The sequence below is a fragment of the Amaranthus tricolor genome, chromosome 12, assembly GCF_026212465.1.
Source record: "Amaranthus tricolor cultivar Red isolate AtriRed21 chromosome 12, ASM2621246v1, whole genome shotgun sequence".
NCBI classification, from domain to species: domain Eukaryota; kingdom Viridiplantae; phylum Streptophyta; class Magnoliopsida; order Caryophyllales; family Amaranthaceae; genus Amaranthus; species Amaranthus tricolor.
In genome coordinates, this window is record NC_080058.1 from 12206893 (window position 1) to 12224378 (window position 17486).

Consider the following 17486-nt stretch of genomic DNA (forward strand, 5'->3'; position numbering starts at 1 on the left):
TGCTGAGATGGATGTGTGGTAATACTATGATAGATAGGATAAGAAACCAGGAGTTCAGGGAAAAGTTAGGGGTTACACCTCTCTTCGCAAAGATGCGGGAGAACAGGTTGAGATGGTTTGGGCATGTGCAGAGAAAGATACATGATGCCCCAGTAAAAAGGATCGTATGCATCATAGTGGAGGGCAAGAGAAGTCGAGGAAGACCTAAGAAAACGTGCGAAGAACAGACTAAAAGTGATAAGCATGAACTTCACCTCTTCAAGGACCTGATCAAGAATAGGGGCAGTTGGCAGCGCCTTATCCATGTCTTAGATTACTAAATCCGTCCCATTTAACCATCGTTTGTTATAGTTCATTGCATTTAATTATCCCTCTTTACCTCCTTCTTTACTTTTATCTTTATTTTTAGTTATTTGTACGTATTCTATTTATTCTATTCGTAGGTTGCTGCTTTTTCTCTCTGAAAACCTTTCTCAAGCCGAGAGACTCTTTCACCACACTTTTCTCTATGGGTATAAGCTGTCGTCTTTCTTCCCTCCCCAAACTCTGACCATAGTTTTCTATGAGAGAGATACACTAGGTATATACACACACACATATATATATACATACACATATACATATACATATATATATATATATATATATATATATATATATATATATATATATATATATATGTGTGTGTGTGTGTGTGTGTGTGTGTGTGTGTGTGTGTGTGTGTGTGTGTGTGTGTGTGTGTGTGTGTGTGTGTACGGGATGGATACAATAAGAAGGGTGTTCAAAATGAGAAGGATATAAAACATTCTACACCATTAATTTAAATAAAATAAAAAAAATCTACGGTCATGATCAAACTAAAAACGCTAAATTATAAAAGTCATTATCTTACCCAAAAAAGATACTATGTCATAAATTTAAAGAATATTCTTAATTTATAACTTAGTATCGATTTTTTTATGTATAGTGACTACAAAAAAATCTTTCTTATATTTCTCATTTTAAAAGCGTTGTTATTTAATATTCTTTGGTATTCTTTTATTTGATTTGTGTGTTTATAAAATTCGATTATATAATTAGTAGTAAACTAACCTTTATATTATACTCCCTCCGAACCAATTTAGTTGTCTCATTTCCTTATTTGGTAAAGTCTTTTTAGTTGTCCCATTTCTATTTTTGTCAATTTTTTTTACCTAAATATCCTTAGTTTACACAAGTAATTACGAATATATCCCATGTACCTTACTTACCCAACTACCCTTCATTACTTACCCTTTTCTACTTACCCTTTACTACTTATTCTTTTTAATAGACCCCACACAATTTTTAATAACCGTGCCCAAGCAAATGGGACATCTAAATTGATTCGGAGGGAGTATCAATCAAAATTGGTTTACAACATAATGTTTTTATGATCGATAAAATTAATCAAATAATATTTCATCTCTATTTACGTTTAATGGGAAGACAATTTCCTCGAGCGAGGACATAATGATCGCATTATTAAATCTAAAAAATTGTAGGCAAGTATGTTCTGAGCAACGTCAGCGAAGGGGCAGCTGTTATGCATTAATTACTTGATCAGATAAGGCGGCTTGACGACATGTTTATTTTAAGGATTCGATCAGCTTATATGCATTACTTGGTCAGATAAGGTTGCTTGACGACATGTTTATTTTAATCATAATTTATTTTAATGTATTATTTTGACTCTTTACATAATTTAATTTATTATTTTGATCATTTATATATTAAACTATATACATCTAAAAATTACATAAAAACATAATATTATAAAAGTATGTGATTAGATAATTCAAATAAGATCCCACTTCACTATAACTTTTCTTACGTATTAGCCGTAATATATAAAATAAGCTTAAACGATAAATAGTATTTGTTATGTAGCCACTATTTTAAAAATAGATAAAGTATTAAATAAAATACAAGTGAATGCACGACACTTCAAATCAGCATGCACAGTGCACCGCTATATATACTACATATCTTAGCTTACTAATAAGCTAACAAATACTCTCCATACTGAAACTGTATATGGATTCTTACCGTGTACCAGAAATTGTTCGCCCCCTTGCTGATTTTCCCCCTGATAAATGGGCCCACTATTTTCTCAATCACACTCCCCTTGACAAGGTATTACTAATGCCTACGCCGTTGCTTTTTTATTTTTTTGGCATTATTTTACCTTTTTAAGCGACAATTCTTTTACTCTCTTTAATTTTCTATATGCAGCTTATTAATCTCAGTATCAATTAATGTTAGTCAATTGTAATTGGGGTAAAATGATAGGGACAAAGAAGTAATTATATCTAATATATTGGATCTATTTAAGGTCTAAGGGAGTTGTTTGGTGAATAACTTTTACATGGTTTTTAGTTGGTTAAAAAGCTATAAATACGTGTCGGTAATAACTGATAAAAAGATGGCTTTTAAGTTAAAATGAAAATGATAGTTTTGTCGGCTTTTTTAACGGCTATTAACTTAATAATTTACTTTTCTTCCAATAAACTGTCAAGAACGCATATTTATTCAATCAAATATTTCCTTAAATATTTTACTTATCTAATTAGCTTTAAAACTTTCATAAACAATTAACACTTTCAGTCGATTAAACAAGCCAACAATCATTTATCCAATAACTCAAATTCCCCATACTATATACGGACTCAATATACCGACTATATTGAAAGTGGCGATAAAGAAAAAAATTTTAACATATTTTTCGTATGTTTATTGTTTAGGCAATAATAATTTCTAACAAATTTATTTTATAATAGTTTTCAACATGGTACGTGATACTAATTAATAATCTAGGATTGATCAACACCATGAGAGATTCTGAGCATGTTCAACTGCAGAGAGCTTTTGACAAATTAGGGGACACAATATTAAATTATTTAGTATATGTTAGGTATTTAAAGATACAAAATTATTAAAAAAAATCATAATTTTAAAAATTACAGAAGGCCTTCTCAAAACTTGTTAATTTTTGCTCCTGTCTTTCATCAACGCACTAAAATTTCACCCAGCTAGCTAATTGATCAAGCAACTAACTATATTCGGAATCAAAACCAAAAACTATATTATTTTAGAGGCCCATCTCATCACACACTAACTTTTAGCCACAACATGTTACATAATCTATAAATTATATATAGTTGTGCTTATTGTAGGTTTCACAAAACCATATGGAACAAAAGATCAAAGTGCTCAAAGAAGAAGTGCAAAAAGAGCTAGTAATTCCTATTGTAAATGATCCAAAAGAAAGACTTGTTTTGATTGATGAAATTCAAAGACTTGGGGTGGCTTATCATTTTGAGGAAGCAATAGAAGCCAACCTACAAGAATTTTACAAAAATGATAATGTTGGTTTGTGCTATAAGGGTGATCTTCAATATGTTTCTCTAAAATTTCGTCTATTAAGACAACATGGCCTTTGCATATCAAGTGGTAAACTACTACTCCATATAGCATAAAATGTTTGATTTAGACTCTCCTAATTAACTTGTCCCCTTATCAAAGCTTAACACAAATCTTTTTTCCCTCATATAACTTAATTTTCTTTAAATAAGTCATAAAATAGGACATGCAATTAATACTTTCTTCAATTCACTACTAATGTCTCATTTGCTTAATGCACTATATCCAATACACTTATTTTATTCATAATATCTCTAGTTGTCCATAATTAAAAATTATGGAAAGTTGATATGAATAATCCTTACATTTTGACAAATCAAACAAGATTCTGCTTGAGTACGTTTTAACTTATAGATTAATAACAATGTACAAATTAAGAGTAAGAGATAAATAGTGTTCAAAAAACAAATGGGATATCTCTAGTGAATTAGAGGGAGTACAATACATAATGAAAAATTCAACTTAACTAATAATGAAATATTGACTCTTATCCTAACAAAAAATTAATTTTTTCTAAACTTAACTTAAATCATGTAAAATAATCTAAGGTAGGTTTTAAATTTTTTCATTGCTTACTTATAACTTTTCAAAGACTATTCTACTTTGTTAAATAATTATTGTAAACTTTCTTAATTTGTATTATCTTTCTTTTACAAAGCTATATTTTAACACAAATAATTAATAGAAAACTTATGATGCATTTTTTATGAATTATTTAAACTATTAGTCAATATATGTGTTTTATAACTTATCAGATATATAAATTAAAAACTCTTCTTTCGAGAGAATTATAATATATAAACTTATTAGCTATAAGTGAAATTTAAAAGATATTTACCTTATTGATCAACATTAACTTTAATTTTATTTGAGTTCATCATAACTTTTTGATCAATGATCATTAAATGAACTTTTTTTGACCAAATCATTAATTGAATTTTTATTTGAAATCATTAATTGAACTTAGAGTCATAAAAAATTAGGCCTTAAAATTAATTTTTGTATGATTGTACTTTGTTCAGTTCGTCATTTATTGGTTGAACTTCACATATTGTAAATATAAGGCCAAAATTTAATGTCCATTTGTTTTCATTGGGTATTTGAACACGTCTTTAATATTTAAAAAATTTATAATTCTCTTATTTAATTTATTTTAAAATAATTATTAAATACTTATTATTTTTTTATTTTGAGATTATTTTTAAAGTTTGATTTTATTTAAATTTTGTTTTGGAATTATTCAGTTATTTATTTTTGGTAAATTTTATTTCTGAATTTCATATTTACTTTAAATTTATTTCCTTATATATTTAATTGAATTAACTAGATATTTATATATTTAAAGTAAATTACTGATTTTATTTTATTTTAAATTTTAGTTTAAAATTACTCTTATTCAATTTTTTAATTCTATTTAAAAGTTTTAATTACTATAAAATTGAATTGTCACCTACTTAAATATTTTAATATTATTTTCTCTAAAAAAATTTTAATATTAAATTTAAATTTGCAGAATATTTCATATTCAATGCCCTTTTGCCAGTGCTAAGGTCAATCTTGTCGGAAAATGGGACATTGGCATCGCATCACCCTTAATAGGGAATGTCATTCGAAAATACCTGCCAAATGAGTAAATGGTCCCCTATCTTTTTAACAACGTTAATCGTGACATTTGTTTTAAAAAATTCGTCGTGTTGGCTTTATAAACGGCGTTAAATACAATTTCGATTTGTTTTTTAAAAATGTAGGCCATTGAGTAATTATTTCGATTAAATTGCCAAGTTATAGACCCGTTAGATTTGATTGCAATGTTTATTTTTCAAACAACTAGTCTATTGAGATACCGTCTTTTTGAGAGACCTATTTCAAGCTCAACCCAATAAAAATTAATATCTACTTATCGTATTCTTAATGCCTACTTACAATATTTTAAATGTCAACTTACGTCATTTTTAATGTCTACTTACAATATTTTCAAAAAATATATAATGGGCCGACCCAATTAGAGATTGTCTCTTAACGAAACTATCTTTCACAAGAATTTGTGTTTTTCAAAAACAATTGCTGGCACTGGAAATTCGGCGAATGTGTACTAATTTCGATTAAATTTACCAACTACTTCCCCCTAATAATGGTTTCAATGTTCATTTTCCAAATGAAGTAGTTGCAATTGGTAAAAATTACAGTAAAATATTTTCTCGTATTGTGAAAATAAGAGTGAATAAATACTTATTTAGACTGACAGTAATAATGATGTTAAATAAGTTCTCGATTTTCATGCCTGAAAAATCAACGAACGAGCAAAGATTTCGACATATTGGTAAAATTAACGTTACATATCTTCTCAAATTTCTTATTGAAAAAAATAGGTAAATAAGTACTCTTTTCAACTGGATTGTCAAACTTTATAAACCTCACAAATTGTTGCTGACGTTTATTAGCCATTATAATGCATAAAATGACTATCAATGATCATAAAACTTTTAAATTTGAAATTTTATTGGGATTTGAAATAGGAAAAATTATTGAGAATAATTTCTAATTTTTAGGTTTTTTTGTGAATAACCCTTACTTTTGATTATTCACGAATAATTCAAACTTTTCACGTAATTTGCGCATAGCACCCTCATCGAAAATGTGACCGGCTACAGCTGGTGATAGAGCCGTTTGTAACCCGTTCTCTTCCTTCTTATTGTTGCCATATTTTTCCTCCTTCTTACTCCATATCTCCATTGTTAAACCCGACTTTATGAGAGAAAAAATTCAGTTCATCCACCTTACGTTGTTTTTTTTTTCTCTTTTTTTTTCTTTTTTTTTCTTTTTTTTTTTTTTGCAAAAATGAATTCTCATTGTTTTTTTCTCTATTGTTAAACCCAACTTTAGGAAATAGAAATTCAATTCATTCCTTTACTTTTTTTTTCTCCATTGTTACAGAAATTCACACATTTAAGGCTAAAATCACATTTAAGAGATTCACATATAAACATCAATTGGGATGTAAATGAATCGAAGAAATTCGCAAATTGAAGATAATGGGTGACCATTCGAAAATTTAAGCAGAAATTCGCAAATAATAATACTCAAATCTCCATGAGAATAGCAGCTTACCATTTTTATGAAGAACAACAACAAAAACAACCAGATTCAACATTCCTTCTTTAAACTTGGGGGTGAAATGATGAACCTTAGAATTGGAAAATGCAAATTGGGGGTTTTGAGAATGAACCCTTGAATTTTAGGGTGAAATGAATTGATATGTAATTCAAATTGGCATGTAATTGAATGTGGAAGAAGGTTATTTTGGTGAAGACATTAAACCCATATTTTCGACCTACTATAGCCAGTCACAATTTCGATAAGGGTGCTGTGAGCAAGTAAGGTATAAAGTTCGAATTTGTCATGAATAATCAAAAGTAGGGATTATTCACAGGAAAATGTAAAAAATAAAAATTATTCTCTAACAATTTTTTCTTTAAAATATAAAGAAAATTTAAAATTAATATGCCAAACTATTGTTGATCCACTCAAATTGAACTCAGTTATAAGCTAATTCAATATAAACTAAAGTATATATTAAAGTTGTCTTCTTTAAATGAACCAAAGTATTAGTTTTCAATCAATATTTTAAATGGTTAAAGCTAATTAAGAAACAAGGCATTAATATGAGATGAATGTGATTATTAAATTGATAAATGGGTGCAGAAATCTTTGATGAGTTTAAGAAGAAGGATGACAGTTTCATCGAAAATAATGTGGAAGGGATTTTAAGCTTGTATGAAGCATGTCAACTGAGATTAGATGGAGAGAATGTATTAGAAGAAGCCCTTCTTTTTACTACAACTCATTTAACCTTTTTAGTTTCATCATCAACTTTAAGCTCTTCAATGGCTGAACAAATCAGTCGCTCTTTAAAGAGACCTCTTTACAAGCGTACAACACCACTTGAAGCCAAGCATCAAATTACCATTTATCAGCTTCACCCTTCACATAATCAATCTCTCCTAAGACTTGCCAAACTCAATTTTAACTTGCTTCAATCACAACACAAAATGGAGATAAATGATATCTACAGGTATATTCTTATATGCTTTTATTATTCTCTCTATATATAATGATTTGAATCATAAGAAAATCAATAAAAAAAGTAAAAAATGAAAGCAAGTCTAAATAAAAGTTTAAATGATGTACATACATATTGAGGTGTTATCCTAATTTTAGTAACTTGCATTTTCGTTATAGTTATTGTTTGATCTTAGGTATGTATAAAGGTCTTTTCATATTCTTTACATATAGGTGGACAATAAACATGGATTATAGTGGAAAATTTCCATATGCAAGGGAAAGAGTAACGGAGAGCTTCTTTTGGGCATTAGGAGTGTGCTATGAACCCAAATATGCATATGCTCGTAAACTCCTATGCAAATTCACGATATTAATAACTGCTGTAGACGACATATATGACTCGTATGGCACCATCCACGAGTTGGAGCTTTTCACTGATGTTGTTCACAGGTATTTACTAAATTGTACAAAATAAATAATAATCATCCATCAATTTTATGGATACTCTAATATGCTATTCAATTTCAGATGGGACTCCACTCGTTTTAATCAACTTCCGGACTACTTTAAATTTTTGTACCAATTTCAGCTTCATACAATCCAAGAGTTTGAACAAGAATTGACTAATCAAGGAAAATCACATGATTTATCTTATCTCAAAAAGGAAGTATGTTCAACTTTGATTGACCCTTTTTTTTCATTTATTTTTATTCAAAACGTTAATTTCAAGTTTATAACCCCATAATATGTTATAGACTCTGTTACAACCTCTCACATGAGAGTCTATTAGGCTAAAAGTATGGATAATGCACGAGTTCTCACTCTAAATTTAAACTGATACTATGTTATAAAGTCAACTCAACTAAAAGTCTAAACTTCTAATTGAGTTGATATACTTAATTAATTGAGTATGATTGAACTTTGTTTTTATATTATATAGTTCGAAAATATATGCGAAGCCTACCTACAAGAAGCTAGATGGCTTCATGAAAAGTTAATGCCAACTTATGAAGAGTATATAAAGGTTGGGGTTACAACAAGCATCATCCCTTGTTTGCTCATGGCAACTCTTCAAGGCATGGGCGATATTGCAAGAAAAGAAGACCTTGAATGGATTTTCCGAAAATCGAAGTCCAAAAAAGCCACAGGCATTCTCTGCAGGATCATGAATGACATCCACGGACACAAGGTATGCGTTGAATCTTCATTTACTATGTCACTTTGAGATTGCTATATCAATAATGATATTTTAGCTCATAACATTTTACCTCATAAGATGTCAATAACTTATGGTGTACTTCCTCTGTTCTAAAATACTTGTAACGTTAGATTTCTAATGCAGTTTAACATACTAATTAAATCCTTAATATCTCTAATTATATTGAATAAAAAATTTGATATTAATCTTCTTTGCATTGAGATGAATCAAATAAGACTATGTTTTAAATTACAGATTAAAAACTAATTATTTCAAATTGAGGGTGATAAATAAATAGTGTAATTAATTTAGAACGGAGAAAGTATGGGTATGATGTTTCAATGAATTAGTATATGGATGGTATGCTTGTCAAAATCATTATATGCGTGTATGATTTTGTGATAATGCTCTTATATGTTATATATGTATAATTTCTATTCATTTATATTATTTCTAATAAAAAATTTTGTATGGGTACAGGAGGAGCGAAAGAGAAACCATATACCCTCAGCTGTGGAATGCTATATGGCAAACTATGGCGTATCAGCAGAAGATGCTTATAAGGAGCTGGAGAAGAAAGTGGAGGAAGAATGGAAGAACGTAAGAGCTGAGATGATTCGACCAACTGTTGTTCCGATGCCAATTCTAATGCGAATTCTCAACGCATGTAAGACAATGTACGATTTGTACAAGGACGGAGAAGATGGCTTTACTCGTGCTGAATTTATGAAATCTCAAATCAAAGCACTACTTATAGAACCTGTTATATAACAGTCTCAAGATTTGTGCTTGGTTTTCTGTTTGGTAGGTTGAGACTTGAGATGTTATTTACTTAAAAAACAAATAATAATGCTTGTAACATTGATCAAGTTGTTGAACTTCTCTAAGATGGATATGTATGTCTTGTATGTGTGTATTGTCCATTCTTGAAATACTAAAATGAAGAGTTAGTTTCATTTGCTTAATTTGCTTGCATATTGGAATATAATTAGTTATAAATTTTAGCCATAGTATTAAAATACGGCAACGGTTACGATTGCGGTAATGGAACAGTGATGCTGCAACGGGAGTGACGCGGTTATTGTAACCCTTAAATATCGGTCGACACCAAAAGATATCCAATGATACGGCCTAAAGCGTGTTTTTACACCTTTACAAAAAGGGAATATCAATTCGTTTATTTTGAAAATCTTTACAACATAGCTCATGTGATATGATAAGGCCTTGTTTTTACACTATGGTTTCAAAAGTATGTTTATCAAACCAATTGTTTATCGACATCGATAGCAAGTGGCAGAAGAGTGCAAGGCAAGTGTTGAAGTGCAGATAGTCAAGGCAAGGGACTCAGATGAGTAAGGCAGACATCAATTCCATTGAACTACACAAACCGCCTTCAGCTTTTAGCCGGGCAATATGCGCACCCTTGGATCTGCATTTACTTTCCTCATTGTCCGTGTTCATTGTTCTCGCTGAACTATACACAACACTACTGCCTTAATCTGTAACCTCCGGTCCCTTATATTTGTTATGGACTATTCTCACAAAAACAACAAATTAACAAATCATAAACTATATACATGTTCAAAGACAGAAGAGTCATTTACCAACATGTCCCAGCTTGGGCAGTACTCCACATGTAGTCTTTTATACAAGCCATTTCACCAACAATGACTCGGTTCTTCAAAACCATCAAAAAGGTGCAGTTTCAGGGTAGCATCCAGCAAGCAGAAAACGAATCACCAAGCCTGGAAAAAAATATAAATAAAAACGCATGTAATACAAGAAATTTCTGATACTCAAAACTGTACAGTATCGTAATCAAAAGCTGATTTTAGTGCTAAAAAGTATATACATGTCATATCCAAAACAAAGATAAAAAAATATGTACATGTGATTATTAGTTCTAGGAACAGTCTACAAATATGAGTTCATGTATGGTCTCCAGCTGTTAATGTGCTTGTAGAAAGTGCCACACTATATTCAGTACTCATCCATGTCAAGTATGCAAAGCTGTTCATCTGTCCATTCCTGCACTGCAGTTCTAGATACTAGTTTCAGCCTTGGCTTCTTGATTCCAATTGTTCTTCTAGCTTCTTCACAACTTTGTTCCACATTCACTTTCGAACTAACCCCATTTTCTATCTGACATACTGACTTTAGACTGCCATTTATTTCAGAAAAATCTCGCTTGGTTAGATTCTCAATGATGCTGGAAACACAACCAACTTTTCTAGGATGTTGCTTCTGATAGTCATCTACACCACAGATGTCAACATCGTCAACATTCTTAAGCATCCTTGAGCATTTTCCGATATCGACAATCTTCTTGAGCTTCTCACTTGCACTCATATCAAGATTATTTTCAAGCAGATGACTTTCAAAGTGAGTACCATTTGCCTGCACTATTGGATTACCCTGGCTCTCAAATATGTAAGGGGCAGAACTGAATTCTCCGGCCTGTCTACACTCATTGTTTTTAAAATCCTGAAAGTTAGTAACCACACCTTCCAATGAATAAGAGTATGGTTGGCTGATTCTACCTGAATGGTCTCCCTTCCAAATACTGGGATCAGAACAAACTGGATCAATTTGAATGGGCTCCTTCAAAGTTTTATGAGATCCATTATCAATCTGTGTGCTTCCACTAAGAATCTTGGGCTGGTTGTAGTTTGTCTTTAGTGTAAGCTCTTGCATTACTGCTTTTCCTTTCAAATGATGCACATCTGCGACAACTCTTTCAGCTCTTCTAGATACAAGGGCAGAAGTCCCCTCTGGTATTACTGAGGTTTTGCTGAAAACTAACCACCAAATATTGATGGTATTGATTAGTAGAGATGATCCTTAATGAGAGGCAATTTAAACTTTATTCAGGATTAAATTAAGAGAATAGTAGAGCATTTTTTTTTAGACAAAACTCTGTCAAACTCTGATTCACTGGAAGGGCAACATGAAACTTGCCTTAAAATATGCAATCAAAAAGCAACTCAAGGGTCAACATTAGTGTCAATTTGAAGTTTGAAAGCATATGGTTGCCCCTTTGTATGATAATGTTGATGAGTATGACAAAACAATTTCAAAAAGTAAAAAAAATTGAAGACAAAAGATAAAAGGTAAAAGCCAAGATTGAACTTTATATACGAACACTTTCAGAAGAGCTATGTATTACCACAAACTAAGATAATCAGCAAGCAAGTTCCACAAAATAGACCACGAGCATAAAGGAGAAATTGAAATATACTTTACATACTGATACAAATCATATGAACTAATCATATTGGATGGTTAAATAGGAAATACATACAGTATGTATTAACTCTGCTCTGACCTTGGCCATGTTTGGAATTTCAAACCATTAAGACTCTAGGGAAAATGCAATAAATACGTTCATAATAATGCTGGAAAATTGTCATGTTTTCCGTCGATATTTGGCGTTACGATAACCGCATCACTGTTCAGTTACCGTGATCTCGATAATTCTTCATTTTATGACAGGCTTTGGCTATCTTTGCAGAAGCATGGATTTTTTAATTCACATAATTCTTTATATTGTCTACACTATGTACCAATGGACATTTAAAAAAAAGAGGAAACATTGATGAGTACTACCTTGAGTATTGTCTGGATTTGCCACAGGAAAATCTTTGACTTCACAGTCAACAGAAATTACCTGCAGTAAGAAGTAAGAAGCCTTGAGTTATTGGTGATAGAGGTACAATCATTATAGTCCATATGATGTAAAGATGTAGCTTAGCACAGAAAACAACTGCATAAGCAGCTAAATATGGATGCATAACACAATATTTTTTTATAAAACTTCTCATCCCAATGCCCATTGCTCCATGGCGATGCTTGTCCACTCATAAATATGTCATAAATATACATTACCACTTAGGGCACGTTCTCTACAACTAAGTTGAACTAAAAACTAAAATGGACTGAAGTGAACTGAAGGGCAAGGCACAACTTGGAACCGAGAAGCAACAACAATTTCATGCTGCCATGGCATAAACAAGTATAATTAATATGTGTCAGTCTATACCCTTCATGAAATTGTATAAATCACGAGTTATGGCCACTAATAATCTCTAAATCTATCAATTCTCTCCCAAACATCTTACTTTTCAATCAACTAGCTACTTCAACATGTTTCTTTTTTCTTTTGTTGGGAAAGCTCAAAGAATCTATATCCTTTTAACATGAACAAAACTGTCCCTATACAACAACAGAATATGGATTCACACAAATGTGTTGTTCTTGTAGAATACCGTGTTATAACTTGAAGATTCACTGGCTGGAACCTTATTCAATCCTTAATGGTTTATCATTAATAAGTGCATCCTTCATAAAGCCTAAGATAACCATCATAAAATCTGATTTGTTTTTAGTTAACCTTCTGCCCAAACTCTTTTCCAAGTTGGGCCCTAACCTCTTTACACCACTTGTGCGCTCCTCTCTAAATGCACATTTACGTATCAATGCTTCGTCTCATCATATTACACAGATTCAGAATTTCCAAAAGAAAACAGATATACTACTTTTCAATATAAAGTATTAGCTACAACATTTCACTACCCCAACACCATTGAGTGGCATCCACCTAAGAGGCGATTTGAAAGGTTGATAATGATAGCAACGAGATTGTTTTTTGGTGACCCTTGATAGCAACATCATCTACAACTTCACATACACATGAAAAGCACATGATCAATGGGTCATTTTAATATGTTCTATTATAACCTAAAACCAAAGATAATGGTATTAATAAAAGTTCACAACAAACTATGGTGTAAAAACAAAATTGCATCGCATCACGTTGACCGCGTTGTTAAGGTTTTCAAAACCAACAAACCGATATTTCCGTAATGTTAAGTTGTAAAAAAGTCAGGTTTTTGGCCGTATCAAGAGATATATTATGGTTTTGACCGATATGTAGGCGTTACGAAAATCGCATTACTGTTTCATAACCGCATTCACGTCCATTATCACATTTTAACTCTGCAACAAACTTTCAACACATTCCGAAGTCTTAAAAGCTCAAACATAACCATACCTTCTCAATATTGCTTCGTGTTATATTAAGATAAGAAGATGTGCATGAAGAGGAAAAGGCAACAACCTGGAAACACCCTTCTTAATGTTAGTCCTAACTCTCATATCATAGCAAAACGTTAGATCGTTCAATCAATAAATGAGTAAGTCTAGCAAATAAGAAAGTGGAAATTCACCACCAGCCAACAACTTAGAATTAAACCTTTCGAAGTATCAAAATCGTCCCAACACTAATAAAATTTCCAAAATCTCCCACGCTGAAGACTTTGCCATGAACACTAGCACCAATTGTATCACTTGGATCCTACGTGTCAAGTTTTTATAAAAAAAATCATAAGAGAAGAATTCTGAAACACATGAAAATTTCGAGAGGACCAAAATGAAGAATGTGTACCTTAAGAGTAACAATCATGTCACCAAGACCATTTGGAGTACATGATTTCACTATTGCAACAACCTATAAAGCAAAGCAAGGAAAATTGGGGCAATGAATGATCAAAGAACATTGTAAGATTGAGATTAATCGTATTGAAGCAAAGATGAGCAACAACAATTCGCATTCCTCTACTTTGTGCTCATAAAGTTGTTTCTTACTAATCTTAAATCTCCTTTACATAGTCATAAGACTCATAACCAAGTGGCAAGTAGCATATAGAATTTTACTAATTACAAAAACAAATAAGCAACCTTAGTTCAGAAAGTCGTGAAGCGTTCCAAGGCGCCAAGGGTCCCAAAGGTCTAGGCTTTCTAGGGGGTAGCCTTTGGGTGTGAGGTGGAGATAATAATTTTAGTAAAATAAGCAACTAATATTAAATATTCCAAATTAGGATAAAACTGCAATTTCCGGTGGCAAAATTATTTTACTGATTCAACTGATTTTTACTTATTGTAACCGATTGAAACTAAATTTTATTGATCAGAATTGATATTTATCGATTGTAAATAATTTTTAGTTATAAAGTATATAACTGAATTTTACCGATTAAAATTGATTTTAACTTATTAAAACTAATTTAGATTGGTTGTAATTGATTTTTGTTGCTTAAAACTGATATTTATTGATTAAAACTTGTTTTTACTAATTACATATTTTTCAGAGTGATCTAAACAAGGCCTTAGTATACTTATTATTCAGCAGATATTTCATTTAGTCTTGTAATTTCTCATCATTGCATTCACAAATAATTCATAATTCAATATGTACTACAATTTGAATCCAGAGAAACTGTATTTCTTATCAAATGAAGTACATCACCTTTTATTAGACAACAACCCAGAAAAACAAATCAATAAGTAATTACAGAGAGAGAACAGTACCTTGTCAAATCTTTCAGCATTCGCATACTTGTTGATAGCACTTAGAGGAGTAGTGTTAAGCACAGCTATTTAAGCAAACAAAAAATAGAAGTAATCAAGTAGGTACGCTAGAGTAAAAGCATCGGAGAAAATGCAAAGCAATTAAATCGCTAGTACTTGTAAGTAAAAGCAAAGATACTATTACATTGACGGCGCAGAAAATCAAGGGCAAAAAGCCATGGATTACGCGAAAATTCTTCGTCCGCATCTTGCTGAACCCTTTGAATGTACCGTTGAGTAGAAATCTGAGAAAAGTGATTCTGGTTAAGATTGGATTGTTCAATTCGATGCATAGCAGCTTGGATGGCAGCAGCAGGGCCAGGAATGAGGCGGCGACGAGAGACAGTGGTGGTTGATTGTGTTGGTGGAGGAAGAGAGGGCTGCGGGCTTTGAGAAGAAATAGAAGGCTGTTGGGTGCAGCGACGGAGAATAGAGGTAGAAGAAGAGATGTCGGTTTCGTCCAAGTCTAGGGCTTCCCATGGCTCCTCCATCTCCATTGACACACTTGGATCTCACACATTTATCACTTTTTCAGTTTCCCGCCTTACTTTATTTTGTTCTGCTCTTCTTAACACGGGATGAGGAGGGCTAGGAAGGTTTTGATTAGGGACAGCAAAAAGCAACTAGAGGGCAAAATAATCTAAACCGAATTGGGGAAGAAAAGTTCTACTTCAAGTCTGATAATATAATCCGACTCCGAGTTTGAGTCCAATCGGATGTATATCTGAAAAAAAAAATCTGACAATCCAACTCTGATTTCAACTGAACTCGACATTTGATTTTGTCTTTCACTTTTTTCCAATATTAAGTGTATAGTTTATTTCGTATAAATTCTTAATTTAATAATGATAGAAATGTAGGAATTTGGATATGATGATTAGTGGTTATCTTAATGTGTTATTAAGTTTACGTAGATATATGAAGTGAAGTGTAAGATGTGGGTTGTAATGATGAACTTTTATTAATTGCTGAGTATTACACAACTTTACATTGTATTTATAGGTGCAAATGTCAGTGTATCTTTACCGACATATATGCTTCTAGGCTAGAGACAATTATCATTTGTAGTATATATTTGTTTTGCAAGTTTGTAGATTATTCTAGAGCCCACTAGTAACTCTAGATACATCTAGGATTTAATCTATATTTTTTAGATTATAGTTTCTAATACTCCCCCTTAATCTAAAAAATCTTAAACTTTAAGTTGTCTTTTGAATTCAATAAACTTTTTTGTTAATATGGGCTTTGTGAAGATGTCTACGAGCTGCTCCCCTGTCTTGCTAAATTGTAGCTCGAGTACTTTCTTGTCGACCAACTTACAAATGTAATGATGTCATATCTTAATGTGTTTCAATCTACTATGGAATACTAAATTCTTGGTCATTGCTATTGTTGACATGTTGTCGTTGAACATTGCAGTTGGTTCTTCTTGGTTATGTTGAAGATCGATCAATATCCTTCGGAGCCAAACTGCTTCGCAAGCTACGCTTTTAGCTGCAATGTACTCGGCTTATGCTGATGACATCAATATCGGCTTATGCTGATGACAACGATATTGTTGCCTGCTTCTTAGATATCCATGAGATTACCTTAGTTCCTAACTCGAACATGTATCCACTTGTGCTTTTCCGGCCCTTTTGCTATCTTTGTATCCTATCCGATTAAAATTATCTTATGTCTCGTACATGATTTTGTAGCTCTTCATACCTTTGATATATCTAAGAATCCTTTTTGCCGCTGCTAAATGATCTTTTGGATTACTCATGAGCCTAGACACAACGCTGACTGCATTCACTATGTCTGGTCTTGTGTGTGACATAAATGAGGGAAGCGACCAGGCTTCGATACATTGTTTCATCGACTTTAGGTTTTCCATCGTTCTTTGATAACTTCTCATTGGTTGCTATCGGCATAGTTAGTGGTTTTGTAGGCAATCATGTTGAATTTCTTAAGTAGGTCTTTTACATAGTTTTCTTACAATAAAAATTTTCTTCTTGGTTTTGTTTAACTTGTATACCAAGGAAGTATTTCAATTCACAAAGGTTTGTCATCTCCTACTCCTTTATCATTGTGTTCTTAAATTCGTCTATCATTGTTGCATGTGTGCCTGTATAGATAAGATCATTTACGTTCAGGTATAAAATGAGAAATTTGTTACCTCGCGTCTTGATGTATAATGAAGGTTCACTCGGACTTTTGATAAAACTATGTTGCATAACATAATAGTCGATATTGTTGTTCAATGCGCTGGGTGCTTGTTAGAGTCCATAGAGAGCTTTTCAAAAGCAATATACTCTGATTTCTTGGCCTTCGATGACATAGCCTTGTTGCTCGAAGTACATCTCTTCTATGAGTTCTCCATTTAGAAATGCTGATTTGA

General features: G+C 31.9%; 2 protein-coding genes across 6 annotated transcripts; one reads left to right on the forward strand and one right to left on the reverse strand.

The window, feature by feature from the left end:
• The first annotated feature begins 2021 nt into the window (after positions 1–2021).
• LOC130828955 ((-)-germacrene D synthase-like) lies at positions 2022–9666 on the forward strand. Of its 2 annotated transcripts, none has more exons than XM_057659055.1 (7): positions 2022–2154; positions 3195–3471; positions 7144–7513; positions 7735–7953; positions 8032–8170; positions 8444–8692; positions 9182–9666. In XM_057659055.1, the coding sequence occupies exons 1-7, from the start codon at positions 2056–2058 to the stop codon at positions 9470–9472; spliced, it is 1644 nt and encodes a 547-aa protein (XP_057515038.1). In that variant the 5' UTR covers positions 2022–2055; the 3' UTR covers positions 9473–9666. The 2 variants fall into 2 exon arrangements, with proteins under 2 accessions (XP_057515038.1, XP_057515039.1); XM_057659056.1 differs by having other exon boundaries at positions 2045–2154; positions 3180–3471.
• LOC130796693 (uncharacterized) lies at positions 9640–15741 on the reverse strand. Of its 4 annotated transcripts, none has more exons than XR_009038717.1 (8): positions 15252–15741; positions 15068–15132; positions 14145–14207; positions 13953–14054; positions 13752–13817; positions 12308–12368; positions 10590–11499; positions 9640–10446 (listed from the first exon to the last, which is right to left on the reverse strand). XR_009038717.1 is itself a non-coding variant. In XM_057659059.1 (8 exons), exons 1-8 carry the CDS (start codon positions 15601–15603, stop codon positions 10391–10393), a joined length of 1023 nt encoding a protein of 340 aa, XP_057515042.1. In that variant the 5' UTR covers positions 15604–15741; the 3' UTR covers positions 9640–10390. The 4 variants fall into 4 exon arrangements, 3 of the variants coding, with proteins under 3 accessions (XP_057515042.1, XP_057515041.1, XP_057515040.1); XM_057659059.1 differs by having other exon boundaries at positions 11242–11499; XM_057659058.1 differs by lacking the exon at positions 9640–10446 and having other exon boundaries at positions 10517–11162; positions 11242–11499.
• Positions 15742–17486: the final 1745 nt, after the last annotated feature.

Coding starts and splice junctions, on each gene's coding strand:
- LOC130828955 (XM_057659055.1), top strand. CDS start 2,056: ATGGATTCTTACCGTGTACCAGAAATTGTTCGCCCCCTTGCTGATTTT. Junction 7,954..8,031: donor TTCACTGATGTTGTTCACAG/GTATTTACTAAA, acceptor ATTCAATTTCAG/ATGGGACTCCACTCGTTTTA. Junction 8,171..8,443: donor TATCTTATCTCAAAAAGGAA/GTATGTTCAACT, acceptor TATATTATATAG/TTCGAAAATATATGCGAAGC.
- LOC130796693 (XM_057659057.1), bottom strand. CDS start 15,603: ATGGAGATGGAGGAGCCATGGGAAGCCCTAGACTTGGACGAAACCGAC. Junction 14,208..15,067: donor ATGCTGAAAGATTTGACAAG/GTACTGTTCTCT, acceptor TTTGCTTTATAG/GTTGTTGCAATAGTGAAATC. Junction 11,500..12,307: donor AAATCCAGACAATACTCAAG/GTAGTACTCATC, acceptor TTTGGTGGTTAG/TTTTCAGCAAAACCTCAGTA.